At 45.9% G+C, this 22277-nt stretch overlaps 2 protein-coding genes across 2 annotated transcripts; one reads left to right on the forward strand and one right to left on the reverse strand.

Annotated features, from left to right (window-relative positions):
• Positions 1-1861: 1861 nt before the first annotated feature.
• LOC136511223 (serpin-ZXA-like) lies at positions 1862-5873 on the reverse strand. The gene is made up of 2 exons (XM_066505394.1): positions 5332-5873; positions 1862-2837 (listed from the first exon to the last, which is right to left on the reverse strand). The coding sequence occupies exons 1-2, from the start codon at positions 5755-5757 to the stop codon at positions 2058-2060; spliced, it is 1206 nt and encodes a 401-aa protein (XP_066361491.1). The 5' UTR covers positions 5758-5873; the 3' UTR covers positions 1862-2057.
• Positions 5874-15523: 9650 nt separating this feature from the next.
• On the forward strand, positions 15524-15826 carry LOC136456242 (uncharacterized). Its single transcript, XM_066456040.1, has one exon. The coding sequence runs from the start codon at positions 15524-15526 to the stop codon at positions 15824-15826; it is 303 nt and encodes a 100-aa protein (XP_066312137.1).
• The last annotated feature ends 6451 nt before the right edge of the window (positions 15827-22277 follow it).

Genomic DNA, 22277 nt, shown 5'->3' on the forward strand with positions numbered 1-22277 from the left:
AACTATCCTAACCACTCTCTTTACTTTACCGCAAACTAGTTGACAAGCTCTTTAGTGTAGCTAGTTGTGAGAGCTTGCTTGCTTGGTTGGTGTGGCTCTTTAGTTAGTCTTTGAGAGCACACTAACATAGGATAGTGTCTTTGCTATTGTGTGAATAGACACTATCTAAACTAGAATTGTGGTAGGTGGCTTGCATTTTAAGTAGGCTAGTGCAACACTCGCTACGCCTCATAATTGTCTAACCATTTGGTTAAGTGTTGTTGTAGAAATTTTTATTAGGCTATTCACCCCCCTCTAGCCATTAGGACCTTTCACACGGCCGAGCCGGGCCTCTGTCCGCGCGCCAACCATGGCGGCGGTGATCACCACCCGCACGGTGGTAGCTTTCCGCGCGACGGCGGTGTCGGGAGGACCGGGTAGGTTCCCCTCTTTCCCCTTTCGGTTTCTTTGATTCGGATTTTACACGATTTCTTGATTAGGGTTAGGGTTAGGGTTGGGGACGACACTGTTTTTCTTTTTCCCCAAATCGCCTTTGGGTTTCAGGGTTCGATCTTTGCATGAAAACCGAGCCCTTTTTCTTCTTTAACCTCATTAGGGTTAGGGTTCATCCGAACCATATCTTTTCTCAGATCCGACGGATCGAGTTTAGGGTTCAACCGAACGTCGGCCGACCCTTTTCTGCTTAGATCCGCACTGGATCTAATCAACTTTTCCTTTTCTAATCGGTACCCGTTCTAGATCAAACCCTATAATCCAAGATCTATACTTAAACCTTGGCTCCGGTACCATTGTTGCATTCTGTGGATCGACTAGGGTAGATCTAGTCGGTTTGCTGTTGAACATGATGAACTAGAACAAGCAGAGAGTGGGAGATAGGGTAGAGGTGCTGGTGTTGAACCTGAGCCTTCGGATGAAGTCGCAGTTGAGCTGGCCATCGCTGGTTCGTTGATGGAGGCAGCACACGGGCAGCGACGGGTGGAGTAGAGGTTGCACGGACGTCGATGCAGTGCAGACGGGGGCGTAACAGTGACGACGGCGAGAGTCAGCGGAGCTTCCCGTCGCTGGCTGCGCGCCCTCTTAGATCGATCTAGGGTTTGTCGGTGGGGTTTGCGGCTCACGGCGAACCTCGTGCTTTGAGCCGCCGGCCCCCACCTCTTTATATAGCGCAGTGCGACGGGGGCCCACCAACCATGTAGGGTTGGGCGCCCCCGATCAGGGCGCGTGACCAAGGCCTAATAGGCTGTTGGGCTTATTGGTTGGGAGATCAATCTAACCGGACACTCATGAGAAGGACGGAAAGCGGCGTGAGAAGCACATCTGGTGGTGGCTCGCTCCTTGCATCCACAGAATCAATATTCTATTGCCTCGCATCGAACCGAAAACTTGCGTCGAACCAAGGAATCTTTTCCTACGGTTCAGTTGCTCCGGTGTGTGAATCGAACTTTCACTGCTCTCTTTCCCCTCGGTTCGTTTGTCTGGCACACTAGAGCTGCTCTTACAAGTAAATTTAGTTACGAAAATCCTTGATTTACAGCCTTTCAGCCAGTTGTTGCATTCTTTTGACGTTCATGAAACTATATTTTGTTTTTTCAACCTTTTTTACCGAGGTGTTAAGTTCGAACTCTAACTTCTATTGTATCTTATACTCAATATTTTCCTTTCACATTTTACCAGAAATCAGAAGCCTTGTACTCGGGGTGCCAATATAATCATCAATAAAGTGTTGTGGCTAAGTTGGTTAGGAGCATGAGCATATGATGTGTTTTTGCTCTCTTGTTTTGAAGAATCTATGTCATTACAGATGTCACTGGAAAAGGTCACTAGAACGAGAAACATCAGAATGAACTAAGGAAACAGTAAGTACCATGAGTCCATGACCATACATATCAATTCTGAACTATCATCTCACAACCTTACATACATCGATCAAGTATCTATTTATTCAAAAACAAAACATGGCAGATTACACAGGAAGCTGATCACTTGTCATAGCCATGCATTTGTGCCACAGGATGGAGCCGCACCAACCAACAAGGTCGCGATTTTGAACAAACACACTAGGGAGCAAGGAGGGGATTCACCACATGGCCGACAAACAGCACCACACCAGTCAAGTCTTCTCGGATCAGGAACAGGAAGGGGTGATCTGCGACGAAATCCTGAGGCATCGTGAATGACCGGAGCACAACTGTTGCAGCAGATGCGGCAGCAGCCTCCGTTCCTTCCTCATTCACTTCAACAAATGACTTGTGGAATATGGACGAAACAGACAAGTTCCGACCCTCAGGTGAATCAACTAACTCTGATAGATCTGCTTCTGCGCTGAATGGAAGCTGGAGCCCAAGACCTTTGAGCAATTTAGATGCCTCAAATCCAAAGGATATCTTGAACTTGGGGACCTTGAACTGTCCAACTGGAACCTTCTGCATTGGGATATGCTTCTCCAGGAACTCTGGTTCAGAGCTCAACTTTTCAGCCAAGCTCCAGATACCATCTTTTGCATCTGGAAGAAGAATGTACATGGAGAATTGCCTCTTGTCCCCACCTTGCTGGTATGGAAGTTTAAGCACCTTTAAGTTGTTGTAAGACACAATATATTGCTTTTCTGTACTGGACATGAATGGTGCTTGAACTGAGCTCCCATCAAGAAGGTGGAACTCACTATCTTTTGTTTTAGATGCATCAAACTTCTCAGTCCAAGCTCCTTTAAAATAGAGCGCATTACCAAGAACAAGCCTGGTGGTGTGGTCAACAGAACCTGGGGGGAGGATCTCTTTGATGAGACCAGATGTAATTTTTTCTACCCATGAGTTCACTTGACCAGCAGCTTCAGCAGCCTGACCAATAAGAGAGAATATATCAGTGCTTCATACTCCTGTCAAAAGCATAAAACAAAATCATCCTGAAGTTTCCAAAAGAACTGAACCAAGAACTGGACAAAATCGTTTCTAATCAAACAGACTTTAGAAATTGAGAAGTGAACCAAGCATTAGTGTAGTACCATTATCACAGAGCATTCATATGAGAAGGAAAGTATATGCAACAAGAGACAGTTCACATGCTTATAATCATCTAAACAGTCAGATACAACAATATATGCATAGTACAAGAAACTGCGGCAGAAACCTACTGGAGAAAATGCTAATACATTCAACTGTATATCCACATTATCTAAATGTTCTAGTTACTTCAAAATGTTGGCAGTGATCTGAACAGATTGCTGCAGCTACAGATGTAGCTCCACCACTGCGCGATACTGTAGCAACTATTGTGGAATTGCAGCTGCAGCAATCTGAAACGAGAAGGCTGATTCCTAATGATCCAAATTACATATTTAGCTCTAGAGCCTGAAATAATAAAAGTCACTGGTCCAAGCCTTCAATATCTCAAGTACGCACCTAGTGAGAACTGAAAAATCCTAAAAGGGTCATAAATCCTGAGTTTGCTAATTATGCTACAACAACAACATCCATACATATTACTCATTAACAGGCCAGCACCCATAAAAAATGAATGGAAATAACAAATTCCATGGCAAAATTCACTGAACAGTAAATAGCACAATTTGATGAGAGAAACTGCGAAAAAGCATCATCTTAGCATAAAAGTAATTATATCTGTCTAAACATATATTGTAAAAGGCTGACTTATTATTTCTAAAAAAATCATGGTTTACAAGATTAAGCACTGTTAAGTGTTAGGCCACAAAGATTAGGAAAGAAGTAAAGATCTAAAAGCACCTATGTGACATATGAATGCATATATAAAGGAAGATCTACAGTAAACGTTATTATGACTTAATTCATGAGTTAAGGAGAAATCAGCCACTTAATAACTCTGACATGAGTATCAATGATGTATAAATGCACATAAAAAAATGAAAGCAGAAGGCACTAGACAATCTGTCCATAGCAGAAATAGCAAGATTTGATTCATATATCCAGGCAAACAACCTTTAGTAGCTATGGTAGCAGTTCGCAAGTCTTAAGCAGGAGCTCGGGAGGAAGGGGAACAACCTTTTTCTGGAAACTGAGTAAACCATTATATAGTAACGTGCCATATAAAAAGGGCGTACCCAGTGCAGAGAGCTCCCGCTTTGTGCGGGGTCTGGGGAAGGGTGTTAGTGGCAAGCCTTACCCTCGCCTGTGCAATGCGAGGAGACCGCGACTCGAACCCGGGACCTTCCGGTCACAGGTGGTAAGACTCTACCGCTTCTAATCAAACAGACTTTAGAAATTGAGAAGTGAACCAAGCATCAGTGTAGTACCATTATCACAGAGCATTCATATGAGAAGGAAATTATATGCAACAAGAGAGAGTTCACGTGACTATAATCATCTAGACTGTCAAGATACAACAATATATGCATAGTACAAGAGACCGCGGCAGAAACCTACTGGAGAAAATGCTGATACATTCAACTGTATATCCACATTATTTAAATAGTCTAGTAACTTCTAAATATTGGCTGTGATCAGAACATATTACTGCAGCTACAGATGCAGGTCCACCACTGCGTGTTACTGTAAGAACTATTGTGGAATTATTGCAGCTTCAGCTGCAGCAATCTGAACCGATCAGGCTGATTCCTAATGATCCAAATTACATATTTAGCTCTAGGGACTGAAATAGTAAAAGTCACTGGTCCAAGCCTTCAAAATCTCAAGTACACACCTATTAAGAACTGAAAAATCCAAAAAGAGGGTCATAAATCCTGACTTTGCTAATTATCCTAAAACAACATCCATACATATTACTCACTAACAGGCCAGCACCCATCAAATAATGAATGGAAAATCGGAAATAACAAATTCCACGGCAAAATCCAGACTGAACAGTAAATAGCACAATTGGATGAGAGAAACAACAAAGTAATTATATGTCTAAACATATATTGTAAAAGGCTTAGACTTATTATTTCTAAAAAAATCATGGTATGTTACAAGTTTAAGCATCGTTAAGTGTTAGGCCACAAAGATTAGGAAAGAAGTAAAGAGTAAAGGCACCTATGTGACATATAATGACTGTATATATAAGGAACATCTACAGCTACAGTAAACATTATTACGCTTAATTTTATGAGTTAAGGAGAAATCAGCCACTTAATAACTCTGACATGAGTATCAATGATGTATAAATGCACATAAAAACGTATCTGAAATGAGTATCAGTGATGTATAAATGCACATAAAAAATAAATCAGAAGGTACTAGCCAATCTGTGCCATAGCAGAAATAGCAAGATTTGATTCATATCCAGGCAAACAATCTTTAGTAGCTATGGTAGCAGTTCGCAAGTCTTAAGCAGGAGCTTGGGAGGAAGGGGAACAACCTTTTTCTGGAAGTCGACGGACTGGGTATCGGCCCTGTACTTTCCCACAGCGACCTCCTCGAAGGCCGGCTTGAGCTTGAGCGACGCGTCGACGAAGACGCCGTCGGCGAAGGCGACGCGCGGGCCGCCGGCGCCGGACCCGTCGGCGAGCACGAGCTGCACCACCTGCTCGGCGAGCGCGTGGAGGCCCTCGGCCGCGCCGGAAGGCGCGCCGCCTCCTCCTAGGGTGGCGGCGAGCTGGTCGCGCGTGGCGCCGCCCGCGCCGGCGGCGAGGAGGCTGAGCGCGATGTGGAGGGAGAGCGGGGAGAAGGCGGCGTTGCTGGCGGGGGCGGCGGGGGAGGGGGAGGGGGAGGAGAGCGCGGCGGCGAGGCGCAGCGCGAAGCGGGTCTGGTGCCCGATGGAGACGCGGATGTCGGCGGTGGCCATGGTCGGTGTCGGTAGGTCCACTTGGGCTGAGACCTGAGACTCCCCGAGGAAGAAACGGGGGGCTGGCTGATCGCTGACCGGGGTGTGGCGATTTCCAAGTCTTGCAGGGTGTCTTCCGGGTATTTTGCTAGACGGCAACAAGCTCCAGGCGAAGAAAGCTCTGCTCTGCTTCCATGCTAAGGCTATCCGCACCGCGAGCGCCAAACGCGCCTGCACACTCACCTGCACGCCGCGCGCGCCCGCACCGCGGCCCTGTAACTGTAAAGCAGCCGGTACCGTTCCGGCCGAACAGAGAAACGCTACTTCCGGTGGCCACGCGGGGCACGCCAAAATACTGTAGCGATGCTGTAGCGAGAGAGCGAGTTGGTGAGAGAGGAGAATAAAATATGGAATAGTGGGTATAGAGTATGGGATAGAGATAATATGGGTGCGGAAGAAATGGATATAGAGTAGAGAATCTCGATAACTAAGATAGAATATTCCTTTTTAGAGATGGAAATAGAGGTCCCTAAGCAACAGGCGTCAGGGCAGGGCCCATGGGTTGCTGGCTTTGCTGCCAGGTGCCAAGAGCTCAAGACCCAAGATCCTCCGTGGGCCGTGGCTACTGTAGTAGCGATCATAGTGCGAGATCAATTTCCGGGTCTGCGTATTTGGGTGAGCGTGCGTACATGTACTGGACGTCTACTGTATAATAATTCTAAAAAAAAATCTAATAGACATAATAGTAAATCTAACTTATTCTATCTATAAACATTTAATGCAGTATTATTTTTGAAGTCAAAGTTTTAAACAATTAATAAGACATTACCAAATCAATTTCCAAGTTAAAGCTATCATCAAGATCTAGCAGATATAATAATAAATCCAGCTTATTTTATCTATAAACATTTATCGCAGCATTATTTTTGAAGTCAAAGTGTCGGATATCGATATTAGAGATACCAAAAGCAAAGAAGTTAACGCCCATACTGACTTTCCCGGATGGCTCGAGACGTATTAAAAGGTCTCGCCCGACATCAAGGCCGCGGGCTCTGTCTCGCCCGACCTCGAGGTCGCGGGCTTCGTCTTGCCCGACCTCGAGGCCGCGGGCTCCGTCTCGCCCGACCCATTAGGTGCGGGCTCCGTCTTGTCCGACCCCAAGGATGCGGTTTCCGTCTCGCCCAAGGCCACGGACTCCGTCTCGCCCGACCCCAAGGACGCGGGCTTTGTCTTGCCCGACCTTGAGGCCGCGGGCTTCGTCTCACCCGACCTCGAGGCCGCGGGCTTCGTCTCGCCCGACCTCGAGGACGCGGGTTCTGTCTCGTCCGACGGGGACCCATACCGCCGCTAACCACTCCAGGTCCAAGCGTATGGGCCTGGGTCAAAACTCTGACGCCAGGAAAGAGGCTAGCACGCCTCGATGTAACCCGTGGCCATGACGGACCATACCTAGGGATTCACATCAAGAATAGTATCGGGCGTGCCGGTGTTGTTCTGCCTAATCCTCGTACGGACGCTGACAGGTGCGTCAGTTCACCACAACGTTCGCCGACGATGTCCGCCGGGACGGAGTGGAACGCCATGACTAGCAGATGATGCTTGTGCATGGCGCTAGTGACGAACATGGCCACGACATGGAGCCAGGCCTGTTGACATCTACAGGGTCGGTGGGACCCGCATGAAGGAGAAGAAGGACCCGGCAACCTTGGAAGCCTTCTTCTCTCTCTCGTTCTTTTCCTTTTCCTCCTCTGTAACCCGCGCTTTCTCTTTGCCTATAAAAGGGGAAGCAGGGCGCCCTATGAAAAGAAAAGATCAGAACACAAGAGCACAACATGAGCACATGGCTAAATAGCAAGCGAGCTCTCGGCACCTGTTCACTCCTTCCACCAGAGACTTGAGATTCTCTCCCTCTCTCACTTGTTTGTAACCCCTACTTCAAACCAAGTGTCGGTAACACGAGCAGCAGCGAACTGGACGTAGGGACGTTCCACTTGAACCAGTATAAACCCTTATGTAATCTGAGCACACCATCTGAGCCAGAGATGCAAATATTAATTTACTCATCGGTGGTCCAAAAACGCCGACAGTTGGCGTGCCAGGTAGGGGCCTTTTGCGCATCTCGATGTCCACATCAGGCCTTAGATGGCTAGTCACGGCGTCAGCTGTGTCTCGGGCGCGCATGTGCGCTTTGGTAACCTGGACTTCATCGTTACGATGGAGGAAGAGTTGGCGTAGGTTCCTGCCGCCGACCAGCCTCTCCACTCTACTGGCCTCAACATGATCGCCGAGATGCTTGAGGAGCTATAGCTGCACGCACCGGAGGCCCACGCCCCTAGGAGTGACTAGCTCCTCGACTTTGATTACTAGAGGCTAGAGCACCAGCTCAGCGCCTCCCTAGGACCCCGACCATCCTGGGAGGACCTATGCCACCTCACCTTCTCGTTCGCCAACGTCATAACGCAGCTTACTGGAGGAGAGCCGCTCTCCCCGGAATGCCTCATCCAGAGTGCCCCGACAACGCTCTTGTTCGGTCTACGTAATGCCGCAGAGACCGTTGGCCACCTTGTGGCGCAGCGCACGCCCCCATCCCCTATGGACGACAAGTTTGTGGGGATGACCGAATATGTCACAAAATCTTTCCATGACATTCTGGTGGGAGAATCAGAGTCGCCCTCTAACTCTAACACTAGCAGGGGGAGCCATCACCCCTCGCGAGAATGTTTTATGGCGAGTACCCCTGAGGGATATGTCGAAAGCATCCACGAGGAAGGGGCTACCCCAACAGTTGACCTTGATGATGAGGTCAAGGAGGATGCAGGGGCCCCGCCTCGCCTATGGGTAGAGCAGCTGAGGCGTGGCACCAAGAGCTCGAAGAAGCACGACTGTAGCTCTAGCAGGAATGCGTGGAGCTCGAGCGAGAGATCGAGCGCCACGGAGATGGTGGGCGTGCACACGCCGTGGCCCGCGACGTGAACCGAAGGATCATCAAGGATTATGAAGCCCTCCTACACTTCACCTGGGCAAGCCAGAACATCATTGCCATGGTGGCCTTGCTCTGGGGGCTTCCAGAGCCCACGACACCCAAGGATCATCAGGCCCATCACGAGATTCGCACGCTACTCGAGCATGCGGTGATACAGTTGGCTGAGAGCTCGCTGTCCTGATGACACGAGCTCGACACCAGCTAGCGTATGCCCTCAGAGCGACCCAATAGGGACCTGTTAGTCCACTAGGTACAGCGAGGCGGTAGGCCGCACGCCTCGGCTCCGGTGCATGAGTGTCTTGGCCTCCACCATGATGCGCGCAACACCCTCGATGCCCACAGGCATGCCCATGGTGATGAGAGGGGGGGGGGGGCTAGCCACGGCTACCACCCTTGTCGTGGCAGACGCTACGACAGTGGCGAGGACCGAAGCTCGAGCCTTGACTTGCTGGGACCTCAGGCCTTTGGCCGACACATCCTCAATGCCGTCTTCCCACCGTGGTACTGACCGCTGACCAACATCCTAAAATACTCTGAGGAAACAAACCCCAGACTATGGCTTGAGGATTATCGACTTGCTTGCCAAACCGGTGGAGTGGATAGTGACGATTTCATTATCCACAACCTTCCATTGTTCCTGGCCAATTCAGTGCGAATGTGGTTGGAACACCTTTCGTCCAACCAAATCCAAAGTTAGGTGGACCTAAAAGAGATCTTCGTGGGAAACTTCTAGGGCATATACGCGTGTCCTAGGAACCCATGGGATCTCAAAAACTATCGACAGAAGTTTGGAGAAACTCTTTGTGGGTACATCCGATGCATCTCCTAGCAGTGCAACGAGCTGCCCAATATCGCCGACGCTGACGTCATAGGAGCTTTCCTATTTGGGATCACCTACGAGTCCTTGGTTTACAAGCTAGGATGTAAGGGCCCACAAACCACCAAAGAGCTCCTCAACATCACCACCAGCCATGCCTCAGGTGAGGAGGCGGTCAGGGCAATTTTCTACCACCCAAAAGACAAGGCAAAGCAGGACAAGGACGCCGATGAAGGCGCCTCCAACCGCCCCAATAAGAAGAAGAACAAGCAGCGGTGCGAGGGCTCGCTCGTGGCCATTGCCGACCACAAGAGGGGTCAGAAGCCCACCAAGGGTACCCTGGACCACTTTGAGAAGCTGCTCGAAGGGCCATGCCCGAACCATGCTTTCCTCATCAAGCACCTATACAAGGACTACGTCCTCATGAAGTGGTTCTTATCCGGAGGCTCCAACAAGGGGGAGCATATGATGAGGACATCACTACTACATCGTATACAAGCCAAGGAGACAAGGAGGTCCAGCATGGGCGTCCAATTCATCTTTTTCATGATGGAGGCCCAGTCCAACTGAAGTTGGAGCCCATCTCGGGTTCTAGGACCAGTCTATCTTAAACTGGTCACCCAAGACGCATCTGGACTCCATTTTTGACGATCCATATATGGATGGAAAGCTAATTTCATAAGGAAGCCAATCCAAGTGGTCTCACATCAAAAGCTATTCGGAATCAATGGGAATCATGGTTACAAGTCAGCGTCCAGAATCTGCCAGGGTGCTATAACACCGTCTTTTGGTCCGTTGGACCGTGTATCATGTTTGGGCCCATTAGGGGCCACGTCTAGGGGGTGACGCCCAAGACTCTATAAATACCAGCCGTCGCTCTTCTTAGGGTTTGGGTTTTGTTTAATTCTTGATTTCCTCATAAAACAAACATCGTTTTGTTGCAACTATCGCCACCAAGACCGCTTGCTGTGAACCAGGGCCCTAGTTCTTGATCTTATTCGCCAATAGCGATTAGTCCTTTCAAATAAAGACTTGAACTCCTTCTTGTTATTATAAGCCTCATATTTATTTGTAATTTTAGATTACGTTCATCTCGTTCTTGCTTATGTTCTTGATTCGCTTGCAAAAAAGCCTTCTCGACGAGGTCAATCGCGTTCGCGTGGTTGATAACCAATGGAGCAGTGGTGTAACGGTTGTGGGGGTCTGAATCAATCTTGGTTCAAAGCCTAGATCATGAACGTCGAGTCTCCACCAATCGACGCTATCATACCTATCGAAAGATCAGGCCTAGTCTACATCAAGTGGTATCAGAGACCTTATTGCCCGTTAGGTATAACTTTATTTCCCCCTTTAGATTATTCTTGTTTTTGCATTACCTATAGTCCACAAAAAGTAAAAAATATACATCATCACATATTCTCTGTCCTATAGCCTCATTGTGCCGTGCAATTTCGTCTCTATTTCGTATTGTTGAGTTTGTGCCCTAGGTCAAGTTCTGGTTGCTGGTTTTAGATCGTTTTTAGTCCAGTTTATGTTTTTCCCTTTGTTTTTCATCATAATCCGTGAACATCTCTAAGTCTTGTTGAGTTTCCTTTGTATCCATCAAACCGTAGTCCACGCCATCTAATTTTCTACACTTGTCTTCACTGTTTCCATCAAATCATTGCTGCTGTGACCAATTTTGCGCGCATTGTTCCCATTTTGTCCTTTAATTCAGAGTGCGTTCGTAAAACTGGTCTAGTTTTTGCATACGAACTCGAATTTTGATGTTCCATATATCAAAATCGATTAAAAAAAATTTTAGATCCATCCATCCCCCGCCTTGTCAGGGTCAAAGATTTTTATTTTGGTAAAAAAGTGGTCATAAGATCCTCTTTTCATGGTCACAAGGTTTTTGTCGATTTTGACCACGTCTTCTAAAAATTCCACATGCCACGTCTTTCACTTGTTTAAGCTCATATTTTCTATTGTTACTTCTTTTGTGCTCCTAAGTGAAGAAAAAATATCAAAAAAATAAAAATAAAAAGTCAAAATTTCTAAAAAAAAAAACAACAGCCTAAAAAATAGAAAAAAGAGAGGGGCAAAAGAGGAACAATATCTAGAGGAGCACATAGAGAGCGCCATTTGAGCTGTGTTTGCATGTGCTGATTTCTACCTTTTTCCTAATCATATTCTTGCTATTCACATCACTTGATAGATCTAGTACTTGGAACGTGAGTAGGCCAGCAACTAAGACAAGTACTTGGGATATTTATTCAGTTTTGCTATTTAGTTGCGAATTTTGCTATTCCTTGCTACTATATTGTGCCTATCCAAGCTCCACTTTCTTCTAACTAAGTACAGGTTCATCTTGCAACTGTTACACTCAAGCTACAACGGTATCACAGTCACCGACCGATTGCACCGCCTGTTGCTTTGGTAAGAACACTTATAAGACCATGGTAAGACACTTGAGAGTTGAGTGCCTTATTTTTTCTTATCCACAACCTAAGTAGTTGATAGGGATAATACTATTTGTGTTGTCTTTTCCTTTCTACTAACCATGTCAGGAAAAGCCGAAGGCAGCGGCCAAGGAAACGAGGACGCACCTACAAATTTCAATGACTGTATTTCTAAGAATGAGCTTCATGCCATTCTTGATGACAAGTTCAATGAGATCCTTCAACAAATCACCAATTTGGCCAAGAGGATTGAAGATGTTGAACAACGACATCCTGAACCACGTCCTAAAGATGATGATGATCTCTCTGAGGAGGACGAAGGCGACGCGGAGGCTGAAGTCGAAGCTCAACAACGTGCTGAGGATGCACGTAACCGTAATCGGTTGAACTTTAACCGACATGGTATGGGAGGTAACAACCAAGGTAATGATGATCCTTTCTCTAAAACCAAGTTTAAGATACCTCCTTTTTCTGGTTCTACTGATCCTGAAGCATATTTAGATTGGGAGATGGCTGTAGATCAAAAAATTAGCTCCCATCAAGTACCTGAAGAATATAGGGTTAGACTTGCTACTAGTGAGTTTACTAGTTTTGCTCTTTTCTGGTGGAATGATATTTGCAATAATGCTAATGCTAATGCTCAAATACCTCAAACCTGGACTGTACTTAAACGACAAATGAAATCAAGATTTGTTCCTCCATACTATCAGCGTGATCTACGATTAAAACTGCAACGTTTAAATCAAGGTAGTAAGACTGTTGAGGAATATTATCAGGAGCTTTTAATTGGTCTAGCACGTAGTAACATACAAGAGGATGAAATGGATAAGTGTTCTAGATTTTTTAGAGGTTTGCGTCATGAAATACAGGATGTTCTTGACTATAAAGAATGGACTAGATTTTTTCAATTATATCATTATGCTATTAAAGCTGAAAGGGAAGTACAGGGATGATAACCTAGGCGATCCATGACTCCATCCATTCCTTCACGTCCAACCAAGGTGAGTAAATTTTCTAATGTGCAGACACCACCAGCGCCTGTAAAGAAGAGTTCTCCTATCACACCTTCTTTCAGTGGATCTATTACACCTTTCTCTAGTAGCTCTTCTAAAGTTGTGTGCCACCGCTGCAAGGGCATGGGATATATTGCTAAAGAATGCCCTAGCAAACACGCATATATTGCTACTGATGATGGTGGGTATGCTAGTGCTAGTGATGAAGAGAATGAATTTGCACTTGCAATTGATCTTTATGCAGATAAATTTATGGATAGTGCTGAAGATCCTGATGAGGTAATTGATAGTGTGGCATGCACTGCAGACTATAAATCAATCCTTGTTCAGCATGTTTTGAGTACACAAGTTGAGCCAGTAGACAAGCTACAACGCCATAATTTGTTTCAAATGTTCTTCATTGTCAATAATTTCCGTGTTCATGCTATAATTGATGGAGGGAGCAACAATAACTTGGTAAGTTCTGAGCTTATCAAGACTCTTGGTTTATCTACACGTGCTCTTCCACATTCATACCATGTTCAGTGGTTCAACAATAGTGGTAAGACAAAGGTAACACAATCTGCTCGTGTGCATTTTTCTATCGAGTCATACCATGATTATGCTAATTTTGATGTCATGCCTATACAAGCTTGTTCACTTTTGTTAGGCCACCCTTGGCAATATGATAATAATGTTGTACATCATGGTAGGCAAAATAGATATACTTTTATGTTTAAAGGAAAGATCATTGCTTTACTTCCTTTAACACCTGCTGAAATTGTGCAATATGAAAAGGAACTTGCTGAAAAGAAAAAGAAAGGCCTTGATAAAGACTCTAGCAAACCATTAAATGAACCTTCAAGTAACATGAAAGAAGTTTTATTTGCTCTTAAATCTGTTCTTGCTATTCATGATGAACCATGTTATGTTCTAACTTATACATCGCCTATATGTCAACTTGGTCCTACTCCTAGTGCTATGCCTCTTGTTGGTACTAACCTTTTGCAGGAGAAGAAGGATGAATTCCTAGCAGGGAAGCTACCATGACAGCCACCTTTGCGAAGGATGGGGCACCAAGATGAATGTCTTCTTCCGGAGCCATCGTTGCTGTCATCCAATGGAGGAGACGATCTACTTCAGTCGAGGATGGATTCAATTCAAGAAAGGGAGGATGATGAGGACATCACTACTTCATCGCATACAAGCCAAGGAGACGAGGAGGTCCAGCATGGGCGTCCAATTCATCTTTTTCATGGTGGAGGCACATGCCAACTGAAGTTGGAGCCCATCTCGGGTTCCAGGACCAGTCTGCCTTAAACTAGTCACCCAAGACGCATCCGGACTCTGTTTTTGACGATCCACATATGGATGGAAAGCTAATTTGATAAGGAAGCCAATCCAATAGGTCTCACATCAAAAGCTATTCAGAACTAATGGGAATCATGGTCACAAGTCAGCATTCAGAATCTGTCAGGGTGCTGCGACATCGTATTTTGGTCCGTTGGACCGTGTATCATGTTTGGGCCCATTAAGGGGCGCGTCTAGGGGGGTGACGCCCAAGAATCTATAAATACTAGCCATTGCTCTCCTTAGGGTTTGGGTTTTGTTTAGTTCTTGATTTTCTCATGAAATAGACATCGTTTTGCTGCAACTATCGCCGCTAAGGCCGCTTGCTGTGAACCAGGGGCCTAGTTCTTGATCTTATTCGCCTATGGCGATTAGTCCTTTCAAATAAAGATTTGAACTCCTTCTTGTTATTATAAGCCTCATATTTATTTGCAATTTCAAATTGCGTTCATCTCGTTCTTGCTTGTGTTCTCGATTCGCTTGTAGGAAAACCTTCTCGGCGAGGTCAATCGCGTTCGCGTGGTTGATAACCAATGGAGTAGTGGTGTAACGGTTGCGGGGGTTTGAATTAGTCTTGGTTCGAAGCCTAGATCGTGAACATCGAGTCTCCACCAATTGATGATATCATACCTATCGGAAGATCGGGCCTAGTCTACATCAGCATAGGAAGGAGCCCAAGCCAGCCATAGACGATGCTGAGGGGAAGGATGATGGAATTTTTGTGTTGGATGGCTGCCTTATGATCTTCAGAGGGTTGGTGGCCTATGACTCTAGGCATCGCCAGAAGCTTGTGTGATGCAAGGTCTATATGGTCGAGCCGGCCGTGCCTTCCTTCCTCCGATGGTCGAAGTCTGCCATAATCTTTGATCAGACCGACCACCTAGAAAAATATCCGCTCATGGTTGACCCAATCATTGGCACGAAGCGGCTCACCAAGGTGCTGATAGATGGAGGTAGTGGCCTCAACATCATGTATGCTAAAACGCTTGACGCCATGGGCATCGACCGATCACGCATCCGCCCGACCAGGGCGCCTTTCCATGGCATCGTGCCTAGAAAGCAGGCCATGCCACTTAGGCAGATCAATCTACCTGTCACCTTTGGGATTCCAACCAATTATTGAACAGAGACCCTTACCTTCAAGGTGGTCAAGTTCCACAAGACCTACCATGCCATCCTAGGACGTCCATGCTATGCAAAGTTCATGGACGTCCCCAACTACACCTATCTGAAGTTGAAGATGCCGGGTCCATGTGGGGTCATCACCATTAGCACCTCCTTCCAGTGCACCTACGAGTACGAGGTCGAGTGCTATGAACACACCGTGATAATTGTCGCCTCCAAAGAACTTGCGACCATCAGGAAGGAGGTCGTCAAAGAAGCACCTAACCCTAAGCAGTCGGCCGGGTTATTTGAGCCTATAGAGGGCGCCAAGGAGGTCCTCATAGACCCCAGCGGCTCCAAGGGCAAAGTGGTGCACATCGGCACCACGCTTTCCTCCAAATAGGAAAGCACGCTCGCTGATTTCCTCTATGCCAATAGAGACATCTTTGCGTGGAGACCCTCGGATATGCCAGGCATTCTAAGAGAAGTCACCGAGCATGCCTTGAAGATTAGGCCAGGCTCCAAGCCGGTGAAGCTGCGCCTAAGTCGCTTTAATGAGGACAAACGTAGGGCCATCGATGAGGAGATTGCGAAGCTTTTGGCGGCCAGGTTCATCAAGGAAGTATACCACCCTGAGTGGTTAGCCAATCCCATTCTTATACAAAAAAGAGTGGAAAATAGAGAATGTTTGTTGACTACATGGGTCTCACCAAAGAGTGTCCAAAGGATCTGTTTCCTTTGCCACGCATAGACTAGGTAGTCAACTCGACCTCAAGGTGCGAAACTCTTTGCTTTCTTGATGCATACTCCGGGTACCATCAAATCGTGATGAAAGAGTCTAACTAGCTCGTGATATTTTTCATCACCCCATTCAAATCATTCTGCTACGTCACAATGCTGTTCGGCCTGAAGAACGTGGTGCCTACCTACCAATGCTGCATGCTCAAGTGTTTCAGGGATCTCATCGGGCAGATCATCGAGGCCTACGTCGATGACATCATGGTCAAATCCAAATCGACTGACCAGGTTGTAGCCAACCTAGAGCAGACCTTCACAAAACTCTGAGCAAACGGTATCAAACTCAACCTCGAGAAGTGCGTTTTAGGGTCCCAAGGTGTATGCTGCTGGGTTTTATCTTCTCCAAGCGTGGCATCAAAACCAACCTAGAGAAGATCTTAGCCATCATAAGGATGGGTCTGATTCAGAGCATAAAGGGGGTACAATGAGTTACAGGGTGCCTCACTACGCTCAGCCTTTTTATCTCATGCCTCAGTGAACAAGGTCTCCCCCTCTATTGACTTCTTAAGAAAGCTGACCATTTTGAATGGACGCCCGAGGCCTAGGAGGCACTTGACAAGGTCAAGTAGCTCCTGATGAAGGCCCCGATCCTGGTCCCCCCAACCAATGGGGAACTGCTTCTACTCTACATTATGGCCACCACACAAGTGGTCAACGCCACCTGTAACACCCCTGGTGTTAGGCTTGCATAATTGCACTTGCATTTCATGAACATGAGCATCATTCATCCATTCATGAGCTTATAACACATGAAACATGTTATCAAAACATTTCAACATATTGTATATTTCATGAGTGTTGTTTTTATGAATGAATAGTGTGCAGCACCCAAGTGCAACATGTGCAACTCACTTTTGTGGAACATAGTTAGTTAGTACGATGCAACAAGATCACGAAACGTGTGAAACATGGCTATGAAACAAAAGTAATATTTCAATTGTTTTTCATTATTTCAGTGCATTCAGTGCTTGATTCTTGTGTGACCAATGTGTGGTATGGCTAAATATATTTTTAAACAACTTAGATATACTTAGAAGGTCATTAGGAACACTGTTCATGTTGATCATTTTGCCTAATTAAGTTTTTGAGTCATGGTTTGACTAGTTTTGACTCCTAAACTCTTTGGTTTGACTATTTAAAAAGTACAACTTAGAGTCTATGCATGTCTGAGCAACCTAAAACAAAGTTGTAGCAAATTTTATAAGGAACAAACTTTGTTTAGAAACCAAGTTATGAAAATATGCACAACATGCTCAAAAAGGGCCCACAAGTTAGAATTTGGGTTGGGTTCAACACTTAGAAATTTTCTAAGTACAAAAACCGAGTTTTCAGTTTCATGAACTCGACTTTGGCCTAATTTTACTCTCTGTCCTTTGCGAATTAGACCTTGATCTCTAAATGAGTTTTGGAGCTGGTATGTAGGTGTACAACTTTCGTTTTGATTTCTCTCGCTAACGATCAATGGTTTAGGAGTTAATGGCTGGTGAAAACTCGCTGTCAGTCACAGTTGGTTAGCTGAATCGGCAGCTACAGTGCCGATCGTTTCAGAACATCACCACCGTGTGTATGCCGCACGTCGTCGGTCACCTGACCATGCAGGCCACGCACCGCGGCCATCCTAGCACCGCTGGCCACACCTTAAGCCCCCCCGCGCCTGCCAGACCCACTTGCCCGTCCATTTTTCTTTTCCTTCATCTCCTTGCTTCGTCTCCGCAGCAGCCGCAACCGTGCCGAGCAGCTCCGCCATAGCCTAGATCGCTCGCCACCGCAAAAACACGACTGCCAGCCGGTCAGCAGCTCCACCATGTCCTCCTCTACCTCCTCCACCCCTTGGCTACACTGATTGGGTCTTGGTAAGGGCACATTGGTCGTTTCCTCCACCGCCCGCCATGATGGAGTCTCACCGGAGTTGGAGCTCTACGCGGCCAACTACCACCAAGGCTTCTCGTTCCCCTATTCTTGCTTGGGTAGCACCATAGCAGCCCCCGGTAGCTCATGCCAAGCTCGGTTGAGTCAGTCATGGCTTGCTGTCGCCGACGTCTTGCGCCAGAGCGCTGCCGTGCCGCCATCACCGGCGATGAGCCCCCTCCGCTAGGTGTTAGGTCTCGTCGGTAGCACCATTCAACGTGGCTCGTCACGTAGATCGTGTAGGTGCTGTCGGTTTCGCCAGGGGAGCCACCGTCGGTGAGCTCGACCATCGCCGCACCATCTCGTGTCGTCTCCCCTGCTCTTGGTCGCTGACCCGTAGGGCCCATCCGCAGTGGCGTGGCTCCCTTGCCCGGTCGAGCTGGGCTAGGCTGGCTTGGGCCGAAGCCCCAAGCCAGGCCGCCGCCCTCCCCTTTGCTCGGTCTGCGCAGGCTGAATGTGGTCGTGGGCTAGTTGTTTTCCACGGGCCGGCCCAGTAGTAATAGGAAAATTTCGTTTTTAGTTTTCTTTTATTATTTGGAAAGAGAAATGCTTTGGAAAATGTTTGTATACTCAAATTTGCTCCAAATTTGTTGAAACAAATTTTGCTAGGTTCCTTGTCACCAGATCTACATGATAAAATTTTTGCATGTCATTTTTGAGATACTTTTCTATAGAGCTTTATTTAATCCTTGATATTGCTGATAACTTAAAAAATGTGTAGAAAAACCTATAGGCTTCAGAAAAATATGATTCCAAGTTTGTTAATCTTCTTATGTAATGTACTTCCTAGGAAAAATATGTGTCATACATGTACTATAGAAAAATTATGAGGTGTAGTTCAAGTGCCTTTAATGGCTAATTTTTGTTATTTTTGCTAGAGAGCAAAATTTGTATAAAACATGCATGTGATAATTTTTGTACAGTGATTATTTGCTGTGTAGAACATAGGAAAAATAATTCCTCTATTGTTTGACACTTTTCACAGTACAAAGTATTTTCATGTTCATAATCATGCCATAACTTGTTATTTTTTGTGTAGGCTAATCCACTCATTCAAATACCATGAAAATCTGATGATAGACTACTTAGGGTAGTACTATGATATGGTAATTTTCTAAGATTTTTCTAAGCAATAAAAATAGGTGTTGTTATTCAAACCTATTATTAACTAGGGTTAATCAAATGTTACTTTGTGTATGCTTAAGGAATTAGTGAAGCTTTGGTGTATCTTTGAAGCATTTAATGAGATGTGTTAACTTAGCATATTAGTAGTAGAAGAGAATGTAGTAGATGACATATGCTTGTAGTATATGTTCTTGGATGATGTTGACTACCTTGCATTCAAGCATATCCCTTGTATTCATTTCATCCGATGCACTTTTTGCATAAGCACTTACGCACATGCATCATACAGGATCGCAAACCGAGAACCCAATCGTCATACCCAAGGAGCTCGAGGTGCAACCACAGGAAGTGACCGAAGCCGACGAGGAGGACGTTGAGAAACTTCTGGAGTGCCCCGATCACTGCCCGAGCTCCTTTGAGAGAGGCAAGCCCTAGAGCATTTTCTCTCCGGTTTGCAATTATTAATTAAATGCTTTACTTTAAATGATGTATTATGTTCAGGAGTTGTTTGCAACCGTTGCTGCATTATACCTTGCCTACCTTTGTTATACTATATCCTTGTTACCCTGGTATCCACAGTCGAGTCAATGCTTAGCTGGCTTAGACCGGTAGAAGTCGGGTGATTTCCTATCACCTGCGAGCTATAGGTGGTTACCTGGATCTGCTTGGATGACTATGAAGTCATGGTATAACTAAGTGTTAAATGAAGTTGAGACCGGACGAAGACTTATAGAGTTTTGAACTGTAGTGCTTTTCATCTGTGTCAATTAAGGACCGACCGTTGTTGGGCCTCGAGTCATGTTGAATGCATGCCTTACATTTAGCTGGCTGAATAAAGTACCTTTCGACCGTAAAGCTAGGAGATTATTCGGGCCGAGTAGATTGCCCACAGCGCACTGCGCTAGAGCAGGTGTGGTAGGACATGGGGGCGAGATGATAAGACCAAAGTGCAGTCGGTCGGCCCCCGGGTACATGTGGTTCCTAGCAAACTCAAGATTCCTAGATAGTTGACTCGGTGACCAATACCTCACTTTAGCGGGTGAGTGAGGTTTGTGTAAGGAATAAATCACCAGCTAGTTAGGAATCGATTTGAATCGCCATCGCTCTTGGATAGTGAGCACTTGACTTGAGTTACTTCATCATAGTAATGTTGATGGAACACTTGGACAGTTATAATGAATATGACAATGTGGAAGTTGTTAATGATCATTGGTTATCATTATCTGCTTAATCACATGTTTGCTCTAGTATAGGTGCAAATCTAGTCGACAGGTTATAAATAATTAACTTGACAATAATGCTTTTAGAAAGGTTCTGGAAATGCTAAAAATGCTTCTTTTTGCAAATGAGTCAGCTACCCTACTAAAAAGCCTTTCATAATCCTTGGTGTCACTTATTTTCGGTTATGTCGGGTAAGTCTAGCTGAGTACCTTCTCGTACTCAGGGTTTTATTCCCACTTGTTGCAGATGGGCAGATGTATTATGGCTACTGTATCAACTACCTTTATCCTACGATGGGTGATGCTTAGGACCATGGGCATGGTCATTCCATACGTCTTGTCTAATGCTTTTGTTGGAGATGATCATCAGCTGGCACTGTATTTGAACTCCGTGTGAGTGTGTGTGGTTTTGAACAAATGGCTTCTGCTACTTTTATTTGAACTCGTTTGTAATAACTATGTTTAAACTCTGATGTATCCGTGATGCGAACTTTTATGTAATATGCGATGGTGACCGCTAAACTTATTATGATCTTGGCTAGGATGTGAGTTGGTTTGAAATCCTTCGTGATTTTATGGACTACCGGGTTATACGGGCTTAAATTTGCTAAATCGTCTGCTCTAGCGGATGATTTTCTTACTTAATTTCGTATAATTGGTCGATTCTGTTACACCACCCTGGTGGTAGAACGAGAAGAAGAGAGACACACCCTCAAAGTGCAGCATCCCATGTACTTCATTAGTGAGGTCTTGTCTAATTTCAAGACTCGCTACCCCCAAATCCAAAAACTCCTATACACCATCCTTATCGCTAAGAGGAAGTTGCGTCACTACTTCGAGTCACATCCAGTGATGGTCGTGATGTCCTTCCCTCTTGGTGAGGTTGTCCAAAACTAGGATGCCATAGGAAGAATTGTGAAGTGGGCACTCGAGCTGATGGGTCAAGGCATTTCACATGCCCCTCGCACGGCCATCAAGTCCCAAGTGTTGGCTGATTTCATTGCAGAGTGGACCGAGATCCAAATGCTGCCAGCAGTCGTCGACCAAGAGTACTAAATGATGTACTTCGATGGATAGCTGATGAAGAAAGGCGCTAAAGTCATGGAGCTTGATGAGGATCTAGCGATAGAGCCTGACCCTCTGGCTGACTAGAGGACGCCTTACCTCAGCTACCTCCTCTGTGAGGCACTACCGACGAACGAAATGGAGGCTCAGCGGCTCTTGCATCACGCCAAGTTCTTTGTCATTATTAAGGGGGAGCTCTATAGGAGAAGCCACACTAGGATCCTACAGCATTGCATCCCCATCGAACAAGAGAAGCAATTGTTGAGTAATATCTATGATGGGGTCTGCAGGCACCATGCCGCACCTAGGACCCTGGTCAGAAATGCATTTTGATAAGGCTTCTACTGGCCAATCACAGTAGCCAACACTGAATAGATTGTGCACACCTATGAAGGGTGTCAATACTACGCTCGGTAGACCCACCTGCCAGCCCAAGCACTCCAAACGATCCCCATCATGTGGCTGTTCATGGTCTAGGGGCTCGATCTAGTTGGACCTCTCAAGAGGGCGCCTAGGGGCTATACACACTTGCTTGTCACCATAGACAAGTTTACAAAGTGGATAGAGGCTTGACCGATCTCCACAATCAAGTCCGAGCAAGCCATGCTATTCTTCCTTGACATCATCCATGGCTTTGGAGTCCCGAACTCCATTATCACGGACAATGACACATAGTTCACCTGGAAAAGTTCCTCTGATTCTATGATGAATACCACATCTATGTCGATTGGGCCATCA

Source organism: Miscanthus floridulus, chromosome 1 (assembly GCF_019320115.1).
Source record: "Miscanthus floridulus cultivar M001 chromosome 1, ASM1932011v1, whole genome shotgun sequence".
In the NCBI taxonomy this organism is placed as follows: Eukaryota; Viridiplantae; Streptophyta; class Magnoliopsida; order Poales; family Poaceae; genus Miscanthus; species Miscanthus floridulus.